General features: G+C 43.6%; 1 protein-coding gene across 1 annotated transcript; it reads left to right on the top strand.

Annotated features, from left to right (window-relative positions):
- The first annotated feature begins 9,727 nt into the window (after positions 1–9,727).
- On the top strand, positions 9,728–17,863 carry arxa (aristaless related homeobox a). The gene is made up of 5 exons (XM_026180749.2): positions 9,728–10,671; positions 10,990–11,554; positions 12,991–13,036; positions 14,696–15,027; positions 15,717–17,863. Exons 1-5 carry the CDS (start codon positions 10,482–10,484, stop codon positions 15,982–15,984), a joined length of 1,401 nt encoding a protein of 466 aa, XP_026036534.1. The 5' UTR covers positions 9,728–10,481; the 3' UTR covers positions 15,985–17,863.
- Positions 17,864–21,177: the final 3,314 nt, after the last annotated feature.

The raw sequence follows: 21,177 nt of genomic DNA on the forward strand, positions 1-21,177 counted from the left end.
AAAATTTATTCAGTTCATTTCTTGAAATAGGTGGTCAAACGAGGTGTGCCTAATGTCCCCCAGGCAGCATGTATCAAAAAGAATCAATTTCGCCTTTCTCATTCTTGCCTCGCTTCTCCCTGCTTGTCTATTTCTTTTCTCTTTCTGGAGGGGGGCGCTGGGGAAGGGTAAATGATGGCAATTCTCATAGCGAGGCGCAAATAAACTCGCCGCGGCAGAAGTAACTGTTCTCCGACGAGGCGTGCAGTCAGGCCCGGGCCTCCCGCTGGCAGCCAGTCAGGGTGCTGTGCCAAAGACGAGAAAGCCCAATGGCAGGAAAATATCACGTCCCAGTCTCCGGAAATTGATCTGCTCCTTGTATGGAGAAAGAAAATGAGCGATTTTAATTTCATCCCCGAGTCTGATGATAGAATTCTAGAGTATCTGGGTCCAATCCGGATGGTGCCTGTGTGTTTTAAGAGAAGAAGAAATAGCTGGAGACGGAGAAAAGGGACTGTTGTTTCCTACTGACAGTTATATCTATGCATGCGTAAGTGGGCCATAAATGCTTTGTTATTAGATGCCTGCTGAATTCAATGGTTTGATGGTAAACGGTACACTCACCTGGCACAGTCTATCCCAGTGTGCATAAACAAGCAATCTCTCTCTTTCTCTATCGCACACACACACACACACACACACACACACACACACACACACACACACACACACACACACACACACACACACACACACACACACACACACAGAGTAAGTATTCTGTTTTGTGATGGCATCTGTAGCCTTTCATATCACACGCAAGTAGCCTACACTCATTTTTGCCCCCTTAGCCTTAGTCTTACCATTAAAGGTTCAGTTCACTCAAAATACACACAGAAAGAAAACATAGTGTCAAATCCTCCGTGATATACCACCCGATCCAGGACACAGCGTATCTTTCAATCTGTGCCCAGACCTTTCTGTGTACAGTCTTTTATTGTGACAGGCATTAAGGACAAAACCTTTTTTCTGCTTTGAGAAACAAAAACATTATTCAGGTAAAGTATTGTTAAAAATATCAAAGAGAGATTAACCTTTTAAAAAACGATTTTCTGGTATGTTATTCGGTTGAATTAGTTCTTTAAGTGTCCTGTATGGCTCACAGTTGTTATTTATTTGTTGTTTGTTTGTTTTTCACAAACTGATCAGATGTATGCTAGGGACAATGCGTGGTAACACACATAAAAATTATATGTTGCCCTGTTCCACTGGGTATTTTCAAGCAAGCAGAGTCAGGAAGCTGTCGATCAGTGATCATCTACCCACACATACATAAAACCATAGCTGAACAGCACAATGGTATTTTCTCTTATCGAGTCAGTGTCAGGGCCTGAAGCATTCACCTGAAGCTTTGTCATAATACTTTTAAAATATACTATTTATACCCTTAATCTACACTTAAACTTCTACCAGAGTCTGAGCAGGGAATTGTAATCCAGTGTGTTTATAGCCACAACATTAAAACCTTGTTACAAATATTGTGCAAGTCCTCTTCATGTCATCAAAACAGCTCAAATCTATCTCGGTTTGGACACAGGAACTAGGGGGCTGCAGTGGTGAAGGTTTGATTCCGATACAGCTTCCAGATGCTCGACCGGTTTGGGATCTGTGGAGGTTTGAGAACAGTTCAGCACTTTGGGCTCTTTGTGAGCAGTTCCTAAGTAGCTCTTATGGAGTATTAAGTAAAGTATCAACATAGTAAAGCTTAAGATGAATTGCCTAAAATCTTAATTCCTAATGAAGAACAGGGATCTGGCTACAAAAAAAATTATAGATGTATAGAAATTAATAGGAAAACAGCCCTCTGCTTCTTGAAGTATGACTGCAGAAAGTACTTTCCTGGTCAGTTCACGCTTTCGGTCTCTAGTTTCATTTCTTATCTTCCCTATTTGTGTCCAAAAGGACGATAAAGCAGGGTGGGCTTAGCCTTACCTTCTGTAAACTGAAGTATCCGTCACTTATCACATATAGTTTCAAAATGCCAAGATAGCGACAAAGAAATGCTCAGCTTCAGGCTCAATACAGGATTTTAATAACCAGAGCCACTGGTGGGGGCGAGGCACATTGTCCAGCTGGAGGCTGGTGCCATCGGGGAGTGTTACTAATCCACATGATTGCGAAGAACAGAGACTTGTAATGAGATGGTCGATGCTATTCACTCCACCTGTGAGTGGCTTAGACGTGGCAGAGTGGCATACACTATATCCATACTAATCGCAATATACTGTACAGATCAACAGGACTCTTGACTGTGCTAATCGGGTAGTGGCAAGTAGCAACAACTAATTAGCGTGTGCTTGCACATTTTCCTGCTCTTTCTGTTGGAATAAGTCTTTTCTTCTTTGAGCAGGGAAGAGCAGCTGCAGATCCGACAGTCCTCAGAACAGAGCAAACCACTTTAAACAGCATAGCTCGGTGTGCCTATAAAAAACACGAATTTCAGCCTTTTGTTAGTCTGCTGATGCTGCACAAAATGCTGCCGTCAATGCAAATAATGTCTGCAATTTTGAAAATGCTAGTAATGTAATTTGTTCTAATTAGCTACTTCTTTGTATTCTGTAGAGCTGCTGCCACAAATACAATTTGTGCGACACGTTAAGAAAAAGAAAACATTAAAACTCAACTTTGTGAAGGACATATAAGTACACACGCCATTTGGTGTTATTTTGTGTATCACCGATAAATGACTGCTGTATTTAGATGTCACATCTGGATTCTTGCATTTTGTAATTACAGCCCTGTTATATACTGTTGCGCTTTAATGTTAAATGACTCCTGACATGAGCCTTCCAGTAGCAAATGCACACTCACACAACACACACACACATTTGACAGCTCCATTTAACGCTGATTAGATTTGCAAGGACATGTAGTATACCCTCTCTGTGTCTCCTGTGTCTACTCTCTCTCTGTCGCTCCCTGAGTAGGTTGAGTATCTCCTGAATCTTATCTATCGTGGTAATGTTATGCAAATGGTTTAATATGAAGATAAAAGACTGTTGCAGCGTGTGGCGCTCTCGTGGTTCACAGCCCCGCGTTTCCAGGACGATAGCTCTAACGAGGAGGGCACTATTTGGGAGTCATTAAATGATGGCCTTCCTGACATGCACCCGCTCACCACCACCGCCACCCGCCCCGCGTTGGCCATTAAAGTGGCTCACACCCACACCAAGACACACACTACAGACACCTTTTAGCGCCAGCTCCCAGTTTCTTACACATCACAGTGTCACAGAATAGAAAATTACACTCTCCTCCCACAGAGAAAATTGCTTTGGAATTGCTTGGTTATAAAGATGTGCTTTACAGAGAGGGGGTGCATGCAATAAAAAAGGACACACACAAACACAATTACTTAAGCACTCTAAGGACAATTCTTACAAGTTAATCAGAGGATTTACCAATTATTGATGTCAAAAGGATTTTGTCGTGTATGTGTTTCTGGCCTATGTTTGTGTACTGCACGTACTTATCTTTGCATTCAGGATATTTAGTATGCATCCTCTGTGTCTGCGCCGCACACAAACACACACGCATAAACTCAAAATGTGCTTTCCCCAAGGGCATAGATGAGTTATTAAATTTTAAAAATAAATAAATAAAAGGCGATACTTGAAAATTGCAAGCAAAAAAACAGCCGGGTGTAGCCAGGGACAACTGAATGAATTGCTCCATAGCAAAGACACAAGTGGACTATTGAAGACAACAGGGTAAAAGATGTGTCAGTATCAAGAGACAAGAGAGGCGTGAGCGAGCTGAAAGGGAGAAAATACAAAGTGGAAAATAGTAGAGAAGACAAAACGAAGGAGAGAAAAGATACAAGATGGTAGTGCAAACACAAAAAAGCAGGATATCAGTGGCTCTATAGCAGTGTTATTACAGGATGGGAAAGCTCTGTCCTGCCTTACAAAGCAAACGGTGTAGCATATCTATAAACTCTTACACTTTGCAGTAACCACGAAACAGTTTAAAAACACTGAATCCTCTTTTTAACCACACTCATTTTGTAATAAGTGAGTTCCCTGCAACAGAGAAGACAGCCAGCAAGACTGTGACGTGCGAGCTGGTGAGATCGCGCTACGATCTGCATTATAGAATAATCTGTTTAGAAAGATGACGTAAATCTTCCCATGAAAAGAAAAGTGATTTAAAATGGTTTATAAAATGCAGAAATGTAACTGTATCTGCAAAAGGCACACGGTCTTTCATGACATCTTCCAGCTCTACACTCTAGAGATGAGCTATGTAGTTCATTTAATGCCCTGCGAGCGGGTACCGAGACTCACTGAGCCACAAATGTCCATCTATAGGATATTTTGTCACACTGTTTCTGGACCCTTCCCAGCGGCACATCATCACAAATAGAATTAGCTCCCTGGACAGAACCAAAATGACAGTGCCGGGACGTTTGGCAGGAAGCGTAATGGCATTGGGGAGCTGGTGGTGTTTTCCTTGCAGGGGAACCAAATGGTAGCAGTGCATATCAGTCCAGACACTTGGTGTGGTGCCAGTTATGCTATTCACTCCTCCCTCTCTGGAGTGTGCGAACAGGTAGTGAGGATGCCTCCTCTAAATCTGTAGTTTAGCTGAGGTAGGTTTGAGGGGTGGCCTAAGATGTGAAGAGGAAGGCTTGAGGTGAATGGTCTTTGGACAAGGAATGAGTGTGTTCAACATCAGAGAACGAGGAGGGTGTGTTTATATCTGTGTGGTTTTCTTCTCAAAGTGTGTGTTTGACTGGTGCAAGAGTGTGACTGATGTTATATCAATCTGGGCATGATTGCGTGTGAGTTTCGGGTGTGTACGTATAAAACGCGTGCATCTCCGTCTGTGTGTACGCATGAGTATATCTGCGTCTGTCCCCAGCACCATCATTAGGTCGTAGGCAGTCCCAGTGCTGGGGGTGTAGCTCGGCTGCTCCTGCGGCCTCTCGGGCCAATTTAGGTGGAGAAAAGCACTTCGATCCTGGCCTGCAAGTCTGAGGGTCCCCAGCGGGAGGCAGCGCAGCCCTGCAATCTATATTGGATTTATTCCTTTCCCATCTACAGGCCCCGCACACCCCACAGAGAGGAAGTCTGAACTGCACTCTCTCTGTCTCCTTAGACAATATGTTATGGTACACACATGAGTACACATAATTGTGTAAACACACACAGGCACACACAAGGAGACCCACACCCAGAGGCGCCCACACCTAGTCCATCTTCCAGGCACACTCCCCCACAGCAAGGAAGTTATCACGGTACACTTTCTGTCACTGTGGGTGTTGCACCAGGGTCAAGGTATACTGAGATTTGTGACAGACAGCAAGACAGACACAAAAGAGCCAGTCAGGGGATCATCCAAGCTACTGACACACTGAGTTATGTTTTGAGGTTGGCCATTGTTTTTCTCGTGGAAAATATTGTTCAGATCTACAAAGGCCGAGGTTTTAAAAATGCACTTTTATCACATTAAAGCAAAAAAAAAAAAAAAGGGAAAAAAAGAATTTACATAAAACTCAGACAAGGTCAGGGAGAAACGAGGTTCTTAATTTAGTCTAATCAACTGTCATTTGCATCGCGCCATTTGCGCAAGGTATTGCCACTAACTGAATAAATGGACTTCTTCAGACTCAAGGGGGGGCACTCCGGTTTTGATAAGCTGGCAACATAACTGATTTGCATATATTACTTTGATTATCTCATTACTAGGATGATTCTTGCGGAATTTTTGACACTCGCGCAATCGAATTAAAATTAAGGCACGCAATCAATAAAAGGGCAACGCGCCTGTGAAAACACACAGCGCCCCAGGTTGGTATGGTCAACTAGCGGTGATGATGAGGATGGTGATGATGAGGATGATGATGTCGATGGTTATGGTGATGATGAAGCATGATGACCTCTTCAGTTCGCGAGCTCCCTGGACCACGCTGGAGGTTTACGAGAGTCTCGGGCTCTTGATTCCTGTGATCAAAGCAGTAATCAGTGGAGACAATGAGGGCCGTGAAATTGCCGCTCTCGTGTGGGTGACCTATCCACCTGCCATGAATCCAAGAGTGGCCCGCAGGCGTCTCATGTTCCCTCAATCGATAATGGCGCTCACATCTTTCCTCCGACTCAACCCATCTGTGGAATGATGAAATCATGCGTAAAGACGCGCATGCAGGCGCTTGGATGATTTGCGAGGCGGTAGCCACAGTGACCTGCACATGGGGGGGGGGGGGGGATACAGCCGTGAATGAGGCTGGACTCCAGAGTATAACCAGGAATCATCTGCCACCAAACCCTTCAGATCTGCACTGATGAACTGCATTAAATATTGCATTTATTATTACATTTAACGGTTTGCCAAACTACATCCGGTCCATATCCTTCGCGGTTTGCTGTTTGTTCTAATATCTAAATCTATTATCCTACATTATAACAAGTGGCCCATTTGTTGCCACACACAATTTGCTTGAGAGAAGGAGACTGCGAAACTCCTCTCCTCTCCTAATAGACTCTCCCTCGTCTGCGCACTAACTGGGAGCAGAGGCACACGTCCACGTTTTAAATTCATGATGTAAATAATTATGGGTCTGGAAATTGATTTCCTTACCACCTTCTCCAGCAAACTAGGCCTCCAAAAAAACCCTCTCACAAGGAAAGCTACTTCTGTTGAAGCATTAAGTCATTAATTATTTTCCTTACATAAGGACAAATTATCGAGTCAGTTGAACGAAATTAGAACCCTTTGTTTCTGATCAGACCGCATTACCGCTGGAAATTACGCATGATGGCTGCGTGCGCGCTCGTCTTTGTTGTTTCGATCATCGCCTGTCGCTCTGAACTCGCGCTAACAAAGTCATTAAATTGACTCCCTCTCGCTCTCATTATGCGGGCTGTTAATAACCGCTAATTAACTTTGCTTACGCGCGCCTTAAAAGCCTCCCTCCCCTCCCAACACACACTCGCTTTCTCTCTCCTTCTTTTTCCTGCTTGGCCTCTCAAGCAGAGCAAGTGTCCAATTATGTCAGAGCGCGGGGATGGATGGAGGATGTGCCGTCGTCACCAAGGACAGTTGGTGCAACATGGCGATGCAAAGCGGAGGCAAACTTGAGGGGGCAGCGGAAAACGCAACGGCAAATTAGTAGTTTAAAAAAATTATTACAATAATAATATAATAATATGAAATGCCTCACATGCAGACCTGTCTCCTAAAGGTGGGTGGAGGTTTCCGCTTTGATTACATTTAATCCACCCATATGAACTGGCAATACAGGCAGTGGTGAGGATGGAGCAGGAAAGCGCGGTTACACATGAATGGTGCAATATGCTCACCTGTGCGAGCAATTTGCTATTCCGTCCAGAAGATGGCGCCAGCTGAATGACCTGCTATAGGTCCACCGCAACCTGCTGGCCCTAGATGGACTTCATGAGTATCACTTCCCTGGCCTTCAGAGAGGACGAGGCATGCGTTACAGATTAAAAAAAAAAAAAGGCCGAGGCACGCCATTAAAATGCACGCATGCACTACTAAATGCGTCATTAGTTTCCTACTGGCGTGAATGTGTTGAGAGGCCTCTGGACTTCTAGGGTCTAGTTCACAGCTGCACAGCCACAGTATGCGAGCGTTAAGCGAACAGAAAAGCGCACAAGCCGGTGTTTCCCCTTGGATATTATCAAGTTAGGATGTTATGAAAATACAGGGTGGGGAGGGGGTGGGGAGGTGGCGCTGCAACTGAAGGCGGCCTCTTTCCGCCATCTCTTCACCTGCACGTCAAACAGACGGGAAACTGAAAAATGTGAAAATTACGCTCAGGCTATTCCGTCCCCCTCTAATGTATGCGCGTAATTAGTGCATTTAAACAAAGCGCGGATGTCCTGCTGGCTGAAATGGCGGCTGACATCTCTTTTTCCACAGGGTTAATAACAGTGTGCGGATAAATGAATCAAATTGTGGCCCCCAAATTACAGAGCGACTCTAAATACCCGTCTGTATTACGCACGTCTGTTTGTGACCGCGCAGGGAAAAGGCATAACATTTTATATTGTTATTACACTCATTACATTGATTTGCGTGCAAAATAAACAAGCTCGGAAGTTTGTGACACCACAAAATAAAAGAAAAATAATAATAATGATAATAAAAAGTTGCAGATAGATTAAATGTGACACCATCAGTGAGGTGACAGCATGCAGGACTGCGTGTTTTATCGTGAACGCGGATGACGAGACGATATTGGCTGTTGTCTTTGTGCCGTCTCGTGTCGCAGATTTCACAGGCCTCTGAGGAAATGTGCGCCACGAAAGGTTAATGCTATCAAAAAAGCATTACTTTTCCTCTCATATTACACTCCCGCCGATACTTCTATAAAAGCAGCTATGTTAACTTTTTGTAAGGCTCTTAAATGAAAAGAAAAAAAGGAGATGAAACCGAGTTAGGTGGGTTTACCTTCTTCTAATACTAAGCGACCTGCACCTTAACTTAACTTTGCTGAGATCAATTGCGCTCTTATTCCAATTCCAATCACAAAAGGGGCCGTAAAGCTCTAACTTAAAAATAGATAAAAGAGAAGAGAAGGGGGGGGCAGCTTGTGCAATCTTGGACATATATTTTATTGTTATTTTTCGTCTGCTGTGAAGCTCTAGCTGGGCAGATATATACTGAGGGGAAGAGGAGAGAGAGTGGGAGAGAGTAAATTGCAGCTTGCTGAAGTTTTTGGATTGAATTCTGAAAATGATCCTTTTAACAGTGATGGGCTCTGAGGCGAGGATAGGGGTCATGCCATTCACAGCGGGTTAAATAGACTTTCATTTAAAATTACATTCTCGATCCATCTCTCCATCTCTCCCCCTCTCCACAGCGGAGTCCCTGCGACTCCCCGTGCGGCGTCTCATCACCGCGCGCCACCCTCACTTTTTAAGTCAATCCCCAACTCCAGCAGAGAGCAGGCAATTGAAGAGAGACAGAAAGTAAGACATAGATAGATAGATAGATAGATAGATAGATAGATAGATAGATAGATAGATAGATAGATAGATAGATAGATAGATAGATAGATAGATAGATAGATAGATAGATAGATAGATAGATAGATGCATGCATTAATGCTTATACTCCTGTCAAAATAAACTTTTGTTTTTAAAAGCTACAAAATTCTGATCTCTGTGTTGATCTTTTATATTTCTATGTGACTCAGTCTGTGACATGGCTCACGCAGGTGCAGTGGTTAAACACAAACTCCGCGCCAGATTTTTGTTTTCTTTTTTTTGCATGTTGGCACAAGGATTAGCCATGAGTTTAAAACTAAACTCATAGCCTAAAATGTTATAGTTATCATTATAGTAGAAAAGTAATAATAAAGACCATGGAAATGATCAAAGAAGACAAAAGCCTATTCCTTATTATTATTATTATTATTATTATTATTATTATTATTATTATTATTATTATTATATTAGTATAGTATTTTTTTAATGTTATCGTTATGTTATAAAATTACTAATAAAAAAATCTAAATATCCTCGTCATTATGGGCATTACTAGTCCCGAGTAGTATTATAAATTATACTGCTAATACCATATTTTATATATACAATGTACTTGGCAGGTAGGCTAGCTGTTAGTGGGCCTTTACCCCAAAAAAGCTGATAGGCCCCAACTCTCTTTTATGCACATACCCGGTTAGCTAGCACCAGTAAGCCAGCAACATCAACTTAAAAGTCAGCTATTATTATTTTTATCGTTTACGCGTGTGCTTTTATTTTGAAATGAAATGGCGTGTTACCTGGGGAAGGAAAAAAGCTGTGAAATTGTGCTTTGTAGCCTTATGTGTGGTACTTTCCTCCAAAGTCATTGTGCTAATGACATTGTTAGCCTGTCAGCACCCCATTGCTTTATGAGGCTATATCGCTAATAAATTAGAGTAAGTAAAGGTGTTAGAGACATTTTACACCAACGAGCTGGAGAAGTCGTTATTTTTTTGTTGTTTTTTTTTAGTTTCTTTGGATTTTGCTGCTCAATCCGCTTGAGTCCGTTCCGCGGAGGAATGCGAAGTCCATGTCGGGTTTTGTCGCCTCTCCCTCAAATTAACTTTAATGTAAAATATATAAAGCAGCTGCGCGCTGTCTCTCTCCCCACATACACACACCAGCCAATCAAGAGCGCAGCAACAGCCCACACGTAGCCTATGCTGAGCGAGCGCGCGGAGCGGAGAAACGCCTGGCAGACCCGGAGCACAACGCGAGGCAGCCAAACCGCTGTCTGTCATTAGCTGAGAGTGTGACACAGGAGTGACAGAGGGGAGAGAGGAGAAGGAGAAGGAGGGAGGAGTGAGCGGTCCCGGTAAACAGACGAGCCGGCCTGAGAGGAGCCGAAGAAAAAAAGAAGAAGAAGAAGACCCCGAGAGAGAGGAAGGGCAGAGAGGTAGAGAGAGGGAGACTGACAGGCGTTACCGAAAGACAAACCGAAGCGTCGACATGAGCGGTCAGTTTGAGGAAGATATCCACGACCGGGGCGAGAGGAAGAGCAGTAAATCCCCGACACTGCTCTCCTCTTACTGCATAGACAGCATTCTGGGCCGCAGGAGTCCCTGTAAGGTCAGACTGATAGGGGCTCAAAGTTTGACGGGTCTGCCCGGCAGAGTGGAGCTCGACAGGACCGCCGACGGTGAGTTTATTTTAAAGGGAAAATTGGAATGATAGTTTACATCGGTTGGCAGTTTTGTAAGGAGGGGTGAATTGGTAACAAAGCAAACTAATTTAGCCCTAAAGTATGTGAGTAACGCTTCTGCAGGAGTTGCTCTAATGAAGCTTGTAGGTGAGCCCATTATAGCCCCAAGAATCTCTCTTTGATTAATTAAAGTGTTTCCACGACTAAGCAGGTCATTTTAAAGGCCGGTGAAAATATTACATTTTATTTTAGCTTTGAAGAAAATTGAAGTGCCTGTTCGTTATTTTTGACATCCTTCTCACGCTTCTCTCTCAGGGCCAACTAAAGAGCCAATCTCTCTCAGCGCTGACATGCACCTGCCTCCAAAGCTCCGCCGGCTGTACGGACCTGGGGGGAAGTATCTCCATGAGCACGCAGAGAAGCTGGAGAGGGAAAGGCTCCTGCTGGAGCAAGCTAGCGAAAGCCTCAAAATCAGCCAGGCGCCACAGGTGAGCATCAGCCGTAGCAAGTCCTACCGAGAGAACGCGTCGCTGAGCCGGGGAGAGGGTGACCAGAGCCCCGGAGAGGCCTCGGAGGACGGCAGCATGGGACTGGTGGAGCTCGGTCCGCTGAAGTTCGAGGAGGACGCAGGGAAGGAAGAAGAGGGCTGCGGGGACGCGGTGGCGCTATCCCCGAAGGACGAGGAGAGGGAGAGTTTGAACGCCGGGGATGGGGACGTGAGGGACGGGGAAGACAGCGTGTGTCTGTCGGCGGGCAGTGACTCGGAGGAAGGGATGCTGAAACGGAAGCAGAGAAGATACAGGACTACCTTCACCAGTTACCAGCTGGAGGAGCTGGAGAGAGCTTTCCAGAAGACTCACTACCCCGATGTCTTCACCAGGTGAGAGAAAAGAGAAAAGAAAAGAAAAAACAAAACAAAACAGGAAGTGTTTGGAAAAAATGTTGTTTTTTTATTGTAAAATTTTAACTTGATTAAATACAGTTTATTTTCAGTTATTCTGCATCACTCCTTAACGAATTTAAAAGGGACGATTGTAGGCCTATTAAATTGAATTTTAATTTCCATGTAAAACATATATATAACTGCGTTGCCCTACATTATTATTATTATTATTATTATTATTATTATTATTATTATTATTATTATTATTATTATTATTATAGCTAAGAGTTAAATGAACACGCTTAAACCTTAAACGAGCCATATGTTCCTTCATACTTCCATAACTGAAGGCGATAATTAATTGCATTTATTTTTAAATAAACACTTCCCCTAGCCCATAAAATTTTTTCAGAAACAGTCCCAGTAATTCCACGCGTGTGTAACAGGACACTGCGCCGATCACAGCTCATAAAATGCCCCACACTAAATCCGTGCTTTAAATAACTGAGCACAATGGGCCTGTAAGTGCTAACGGGGAGACCCCCCTTATTAAAAAAAGAAGGAAAGAAACCCAGTGCCTGCTTCTACATATGGCAGCGGTGTTCCTGCGTGGAGGAATAATTAAGTGGAGCAGCTCAGGTTACCTGTTGGACATGATACTGCGAGCTCAAAGTCAGGGCCTAACCTCAAGCCCAAGGGCAGGTGTACAAACGCGTTGTTCCTACACATACACACACACACACTGAAAGAAATCCAGAGCTTTACAAGCTGATATTTTATACATTTTGTTAAAATTATGTTATCCAGGATTTTTATTTTTATTTTTTTTTTAGTAGTTTGAACCAAAACCAAATAAAATAACCAAATAATAATAATCAATCTCATTCATTTTCTGTTAAATTGACACTTCTGACTTTTCTTCTGAAACATTACGCAAAATTAATTTTTCCAATTTTCCTATTGGGGATTATTCATATATATTTTTTATTTTATTTTTCAGTCGATCTACTTTAAGGCGACTCGTGGGTCTAATTTGAACCGCGAGCTCATCTTGTGTATAGCTGAAGGGAGCGTCAATTGCTTTGTGGCAGGCTAGTTTAGATGTCATTATTTCAACCATTATGTTGTTACGGTGACAGGCCTTGGCTAAGGAAAATCTAACAATCACTAGGCCTATTTCTTTCCATCCGTGACAGGGAAAATAGAATATGGCTATGGCGTCTTTCTGCAGTTCATGTCGGGGAAGAGAGGGGGAAAAATCCAGCCTATTTTTGGTCGTCTATTGTTGACAGTGAACAACAGGAGGGGACAAAACAGCAATTCTGCGTTGCTTCCAAATGGTGGCCTGTAACCTTGAATCTTTTCTTACTGTCTCTCTGCTTTTTCTCCCTTCCTCTTTCTGTCTTTGTTTTTATTTCATTTTTTTTTTTTAGAGAAGAGCTCGCAATGCGCCTGGATCTCACCGAAGCCCGCGTTCAAGTAAGTGGCTCAGTGTTTCTTTTATCTGAAAAAAAGAGAAGCTTGACTTGTAAATCAAATATAAGGGAGGGGGTGGAGGGGAGAAAAGGAAAAGCAGCATCCTCTAATGTTTTATCTGTCCTCTATAAAATGTCTCCGATATGCAGCGCTGGATAATAACCGGTGATATGCGTCACTGATTGAGGATCAACGATTACGGGCCAATTTGAGGCAATAATTTATTACAGTAAAATGTGTTAAATGGCCCCAGTCGCTGCGCGGGGAAGGTCCTTCCTGTTATTGAATGTTATTACACGCAAACTGGGGACGTTTTAGTGGCTATTAAGCCGAGGCCGGCGATTCATAAAAAGCATACTTAGTGCAGGAGCAAACACTGTCTGTATTCCCGGGATGAGATGGTGTTTGAATTCCCATCAGAGGGCACAGATAGGGGGCGAGGCCGAGGTGTGTGTGTGTGTGTGTGTGCGTGTGCAAAAAAAAAAAGAATGAAAGAGAGAGGAGGTGGAGGGAGGGGAGGGAGAGAAAGAGGGGAGGGATAATGCTATTTGATTTCCCATTATGTGATTGCAATAGACCTGCATTGATCCGATGCTCTGCACTTGGGAGCGAATGAGAGACCATTAAAGGTGTTTGCTCCCCCTCACCCCTCCACCACCAACAACCCCCCAATCCCACTCTCTCTCCATCCATCCATCCGTCCATGCCCCCCCTCCTCTCTCCCTCCCTCTCTCCTTCGCTTTGCACTGAAAGCGTGGCTTGCATGTCGAAAGCCCGGGCTCATAACCAGAGAGACAGTTCAAACACGGTGGAAGCTCCGAGATGTTATGGCCGAAGGTAAAACAACAGATGTCTCTTTAGGGGCCGTAGGTGAACAAATCACTTAACGGGCGCCATCAGGAGGTGATAAAAACTCATAAATTCCCGAGGGGCTGTGTAATGCTAAACAGCCCTCTGGGAATTGTGTGTGTGTGTGTGTGTGTGTGTGTGCACGCGCACAGTGCCTGTCGCTCAAGCCCCTGCTCTGTTCAGTCACTTTCCACATGTTGACATTTTGCTCATTGTGAGAGTCCCGTGCTTCTGCAGTGCAAACTGGGCAACAGTGGATGCGTGGGAAAGTTAAATAGTCTCTTGGATGGAAGTCACTCGTTCGACGTCTCTTAAGAATTTAATTTAAAGCGCATTAATTGTTATTGGAGCCAGTTCAGCGGTAATTTTCTGGATCTTTTGTTAACACCGCTCTTAATTATCTCTCCCCACCCGAAGCCCGTCTACAGGGAGGAGGGTTTAATTAGACAGAAAGTAGATTTAAGGGACCGTGAGCGGCGGGGTTTACCTTGCATGTAATTACCGGTGACTTTCCGCCTGTTGGCCACCACCTGAACTAGACAACTATTAGACTACACTGACACAACATTCAATAGAGATTATGTTAATTAGAGTGCGACATTGCTGTGAAGTAAGCAGGATAGAGAGTTATAGATCTAATTTTAACCTGGGTTACAACTAGCTTTGAGCAGACGCCTCTTTTGCCTCTATGTAGGAAATTTGCTCTTTCTTTTCTCCTTTATCACTTATTAGTGTAAAAGTAATATCTTTTTGTGTTGTATCTGCCATCTTGCTCCTAATACTAATGTGTTTCTCATCTTTTTCTGCCCTCAGGTGTGGTTTCAAAACCGAAGGGCCAAGTGGAGGAAACGCGAGAAGGCCGGGGTGCAGGGCCACCCGTCAGGCCTGCCATTTCCAGGCCCTCTTGCAGCGGGCCATCCTCTCAGCCACTACCTAGAGGGAGGACCCTTCCCTCCTCACCCACATCCAGCTCTGGAGTCTGCATGGACGGCTGCAGCAGCTGCAGCTGCAGCCTTCCCAGGCTTGGCTCCACCACCTCACAACGGCTCTGGCCCACCCTTGGCTGCCCCACTCGGCCTGGGCACCTTCCTGGGCACGGCTGCCATGTTTCGCCACCCTGCCTTTATTGGACCCACTTTTGGCAGGTAAGCTGCACCGATCGACAGACTTCCCTTGGATCTAATGAATGATAATTCTTTGGACAACGCATCTCCTGTTGGACTTTGTTCCTCCAATAAAAAATTGACCTTCATGTTTATTCCTGTGTTTTACAGTAAATGACAACAATTTTAGAGGCAGACACAGACAGAAAATGCAGAGCAGCATTAGAGCTTAAAATAAACTGCCAGCAACTCTAATGAGTGATGTTTACACTAATCCTCAGTCACACTCCCTCACTGTTTATCTCAGTGTCTGATTACAAATATGTTATACTGTTAACCATTCACAGTGGCATGTAATCACTCTGTCAAACACCTTAATAAATTAACAGAACGTGTGATTGTGCAAGACAAGCTGTGAGGAGGGGTGACACGATACTCTCCATATGCCACAGTTACCTTCTCCATTATACACCATTATGCTTTCTATTTAGCTTTAATATAAAAGAAGTCAGCATGGAATACATGACATAAATCTTTCCAAGGAGGAGGTTTGAGAATTCTAATGAGCAGGCAATACTGTTCCTCTTCGTACGCCATCACACTGACAGGATTTTGGGTCATCCTGCACTCTGATGTAGGAAGCAAAGAGAGTGAAATGCATAAATTAAACTTGAATATGGTTTTAATTTCAAATAATATATATAGATTTCTGCATTTTGTTCTTCTTTCAGGCTCTTCTCCAGTATGGGTCCTCTGACCAGTGCTTCCACCGCTGCAGCTCTCCTCCGTCAGCCCGCACCTCCTGTAGAGAACCCCTCCCACACGGGGCCCGTCCTCCCTGACCCTTCCTCATCTTCCTCCACTACTACTTCTTCAGCCGCAGCGGACCGCAGAGCCTCGAGTATCGCCGCGCTGCGCCTCAAGGCCAAGGAACACTCAGCTCAGCTCACCCAGCTAAACATCCTGCCCACCGGAGCCACAGGGAAGGAGGTGTGCTGAACACTCAACACCAGCTCTAGACCTCCCCGTCCTGGGCTTATGTCCCATCCCACGACACCCCACCCACCCAAAACTTCTCCAAATACCCCATTTGTACCTCTGGAAGCTGAAGTCCTGTTTGCCCCCCCCCCCCCCCTCCTCCATGTTTAGCCATCCCTGTTACCTCATGTTTCCCCACCCCCAAAAATAGCACGACCAAATTTAAAGGAGCACTGGTTTTATAAAGGGGTGTGTGTGTGTGTGTGTGTGTGTGTGTGTGTGTGTTTGTGTGTGTGTGCATGGTAATTGCAGTTATTATTACATTGCTTTACACTCCATACACACACTTCCCTGACAGACAGTCCACTAAATTACATATTTAACTTTTTAAAATGTTTCCACATTTGGTTATTTTAAGACACAGTCTAACAGAAGACTTTTAAATATTTCTTGATTCTTTTATAGTATACATGAACGTGACTTACACAGTCTAACTACCAAATAGATTAAAAAAAAATACAATTAAATTAATAAATAAAATAAAAAAATCACCATTGGAGGAAGGTGGAAGTATATTTACTAAAATAATGTACTTAAGTACAAATATTTTGAGTATTTCTACTTCACTTTTGCGACATTCCAAAGGCCTTTACGTTATTTAAATATTAAATACGATTTAACTAGATTAAAACTGTGTCCACTTATTGTAATCCATTTTAACCTAATTGTTTTTAATAAATGTGGGTGACACCAAAAGGCCGTTTTTAATCCACAGTTTCTGTGCATTTTTCTAATTCTTTCTCTGCATTCAATTATTTTAAAAACACCTTTTTCTTTTTTTTAACCGACCATCTTCAGGCTGTTTTTACTTAAGAGTCTGTCATCTTACACACACACACACACACACACACACACACACACACGCGCGCGCGCTGTGAGAGCTGAAGAACCGCAGGGGAACCCAGACTTCTAGAAAGAAATCTTGTGCTACTTCAAATGTGGACAACGGCGAGTGCTCGACATTAACACTGCTTAATCTGTATGCACTGATGTGGGCTGAGCAGGTCTGCATCTATGACAAAGGCGTGTTGGAGGAGGTCCACCCTGAACCAAAGGAAAACTGTCCATAGACCTTCCATAGCCTTCTCTTCTACAAGCCTGACTCCTCTCCACTGCTCGCCTACCCGACCGTCACACTCAGCCGTCATATATACGTATATATATATATATAAATATATATAGGCCTATATTTTTAAATCCCTGTATCAGTTCAGTGTGGTTTAAGGTGGTTTGAGTCCACGTCAGCACGAGATTTCTGTAAATTTACTGCAATTTTTCTCCTCCCTGTCTGATTATCGCAGCGGTGGCATTTCCGCTGAGTGTGACTGCAGGGCACGCGAGCAGCGTAGAGATCTGGTGTTTCTTTAATGACCTGACTGTGTGAGAGAAAACTGTACATACTGCGTTTAAAAAATAAAAAATAAAAAAAGGGGGGGGGGAAGCAAAAAAAAAAAATCAAAACAAGGTCGTGTATATTTCAAGAGACCGTGTTTTGATCCTTTGCACTCGGTGTAGTGTGTAATGAATGTCGCCCTGTGTAGAATTCCACCCGTGTTTATCAATTATTAGGTTTTTAGATAATTATTTATGTCACCCTCCCTACCCCCCTTAAGGAAATGAGTGAAGGACGCTTTTTGTTTTTGTTTTTCTTATAATTATTAAGTGATTGTACGTTTCCTGGTTTAATATAACTAATTTGAATAAATTACATTGGTAAAATTTGTTATCGTTTATTATTTCAGATTCCTTTAGGACTCACATAGGCCTAAAACCAGGAAAATTAAATAATGCGAAATAGAATATTATAGAACTATTAATAAAAAGTGTTATGGAAAAAAAATATGCTTTCTGTCTTAAATTGAATATTTATTTATTTATTTATTTTAAATGTATGCCACCGGTGCCATTAGAGAGCAATGCTGGAATGTAAAATAAATATCCAGCCAGCTTCACTCACAGGTTGCCTGGTGTTCACTCATGCCTGCAGGCCAGCTGAAACAAAGAAGAGGAATCTATCGAGATGCAGCTCCACCTGCAGAAAGCCAAAATCCACGAGGTGTTTAATCCGGTGCGCTGCGTGCGTCTATCCTCTTCAGTGGAGTTGACAAAATACTGACCATATATTCATGAGCTTAATCCCCAACATGTGAAACGCGCGACAAAGGAGAGGGGTTTTCAATTAGATCGCCCACTTTATCTTGGGGGGCCCGTCACAAAACTTCCTTTAAAACCCTTTAAAGGCGCTAAATTGGTCTTAACATCTGTAATGCCGTCTCGATGGAAGCGAGTCCCCTTTGTCATTAATGAAGTAACAAACCACTTCATCAAACTGCTTTCACACACACAACCTCGTAGAGTTAATTCCCCTCAATCCCCCCCTCTTCCCCTCCTCTCTCTCTCTCTCCATTGGATCTCGCTATACTGATGCAGGACTATTACAGCAATCAATGGTTACTCTCCTCGGTGCCCGACCAAATCGCGTGAAATTACCCTGCGGATTAATGTAGCCCATGTTTTTATTGTGTGCATCTATGGAAGAAGAAGAAAACCTGTTCTTGTCCCTTCAGTGCTCTTTGCTTTATGATCTTATACCTGTTAATCAGCCATTTTACTCCAAACATGCAGGAATTAGATCCGGCAGTAGACTGATGGAAAGATGTATCTGAATTTATCCCAATGCAGCTTCTGACAAAGTCATCCAGCCGCCCCTTGGAGCCTAATGCCGAAAAAAAAGAGATAAAAACCAATTTTCTCCTATGTGCCCAAACCACCATCCACGATGTGTGAGAGCTCCATGTTTTTTAAAATTTCCCCCATTCTTTTGCTCAAGCTCGGTGGAGCGTGTGTGTTTTTTTCCTGTATAGGGTTTTGATGAGATTGTCCGGGAAGTTTTAATCTTATTGTGAATATAACTAATGAATGGCAAACCAATTTGTCCCTAATATCTGGGGAATGCCAGGAGGCGGGTGACCCGCTGGGAGCGAGGCTTAAACTTTCTTTGCAGCGCAAAAAGGCGAGAAAATTGAAATGCTGTCGAAGGCCAATGGCTCTGGATTTATAAAGTCACACTTGTTGGATGTGTGCCCTTCCATTCAAGACAGCGCCTGCACTTGGGATTAGGCCAGGAGGCTCCTTATTGCATGAATGACCATGATAATGAATGTTGATATAAAAATGGGGCCGGCTGTCCAATCGCGAGCTGTTTTCTTGCAAACTGGCTGCAAGAAAAAAAAAGAAAGGGAAAAAAAAAAGACGCCAAATCTGCATTATTTGCTGGATTGCGTCAGTGCAGCGGGTCTTAATGCTACTGCCCGCCTCTCGCAGGTAAATGCAAACGTCCAGAAAATCTCCCCCCACTGACTTGTCTGCCCATTTTCATCATTCTCCTTCTCCTTCCCCGAGCTGCTGGACTTGATTTGGTCCGTGATTTTGGATTCTCCCGGGCCTCGTCTCCCCCACCACGTCCCTGTCAGAGAGAATAGGTCCAATCACTCCACAGCCTCAGCCGGATCAGTCCTCACTCAGTCCCCGGGAGAGGAGCTCTAAAAGGCGCTTTGATGAACGGCTCCCCCTCCTTTCCCCCCAGGCGGAGAACCAGGCCCGATGAAAGACCTGAATAGCAGGGCCATGGCTCTCCGCTCCCCTCTCGGATCGCCCCTTAATTCCCCCGTCTCTCTTGCTCTCATCCAATTAGCTCAGTGTATTAAGCGGTTTATCGTCTCATAACCGCCCTTTCAGCTCCAACAAGGGAGACACTTTGCAATAGGACCAGCTCTCCTTTTGACACCCTCTCTGGTGCTTGTATGTTCCACCGCGCTATGAATAACAGCGACAGAATAGGGGACTAATTCCCTCATCAAAGCCTACCTTGTCCATCGCTGGTCAAAACGACAAGCAATAAAGCTTAACACGACAATACAAAGAGACTTGTTCGACCTTATTAGCTTAGCAGGGTCAAATTAATGCAGGGGACTTCATTTGACTGGTTTACTGCAAAGCGGGAGGACAAAACGAGGGCCCATACTCAAAAAACCCCGCAGTCTGATAGAGGGAACAGGAGGCCTGAGCACAGCTACTGTGAGCTGAGGGTGATTAAATGGTGGGGAAAGTAAAGAAGGAAAAAAACAAGTTAGTGAGGGAGAAGTAGTGGAACTAATATGCTTTAATAAATATGTAAAGTTATGTCTGTAAATGCATGCAGACGCTTTCTCTCACACACACTCAGCATGTTCTATCCATTGCATAGTGAATCACGGTTTAAGTGTTCGGCCCACTTAAGGTTGCCTTCACAAGTCACAGTGGTTTGAAGTGATTTGTGAGGCGTACAGTGTTTATGGAAATGCACACGGCAGGATGGAGTAAAAAAAATCCCTCGACTGTATTAACACAAAGGAGAATTCTTGGGAGGAAAAACGCGAGAAACACTCAAGCAGCGGGTTACATGTTGAACTTTAAGTAGAGCTGAGTAAATACAGCCAGCATTTAGTACGCACAGGCTGGCATTACTATAGATTAACATGCATTTGGGCAAACGTTATAGTTTAATCCCTTTAACGGTGTGCTTGCACTGGGAGCAATCAGTGAGCAGGAATGCTTCGTGCACTGGGATTTAACTGGGTAAAATACTCTACCCTCAAATGATTACCTAGAACAAACTAACATGTCAATATACAGGCTTATAAAATGTCCTAATAGAAGGCTTTAAGTCTTCTCTCAGCTCCTGATTAGACTTATTTCTGGGACATGACTTTTCTGTGTTGGTCTTTATGTGAAAATAAGATTAAAAAATTAATGTATATAATATTAGGACATTTATTTCATTTAGTACTCATTATAGACTTTATTAGCAACAGTTTGATGCAGGAGCTATATTATTAACACTACATATAACCTGCTGCAGCAGATTCTAATCTATATGATCCTGAAGATGCGGAGGAAAATGACGAGCTACATCAGGCTCTGGACACAGATTACTGGGTAGTATGATTGATTCATTGTTGCTTTCAGTGGTCCTGTGAGCAAATGATGCTGAATGACGCTCTATTTAGCTACCCAGATGTCCCAATGTTGTGAACATTTTTTCCCCCAATTTAATAAATCTGACTTTTATCACAGTGCCATTACAGTGGCAAACCAGGATCTCCACCCACCCAG

This window comes from Astatotilapia calliptera, chromosome 9 (genome assembly GCF_964374335.1).
Source record: "Astatotilapia calliptera chromosome 9, fAstCal68.1, whole genome shotgun sequence".
Taxonomy (NCBI): domain Eukaryota; kingdom Metazoa; phylum Chordata; class Actinopteri; order Cichliformes; family Cichlidae; genus Astatotilapia; species Astatotilapia calliptera.

What these genes read in the sequence shown, in the direction of transcription:
- arxa (XM_026180749.2), top strand. Translation starts at nt 10,482, where the DNA reads ATGAGCGGTCAGTTTGAGGAAGATATCCACGACCGGGGCGAGAGGAAG. An exon ending in GCTCGACAGGACCGCCGACG is followed by an intron (nt 10,672 to 10,989) that starts GTGAGTTTATTT and finishes CTTCTCTCTCAG; the next exon opens with GGCCAACTAAAGAGCCAATC. An exon ending in ATTGGACCCACTTTTGGCAG is followed by an intron (nt 15,028 to 15,716) that starts GTAAGCTGCACC and finishes TTCTTCTTTCAG; the next exon opens with GCTCTTCTCCAGTATGGGTC.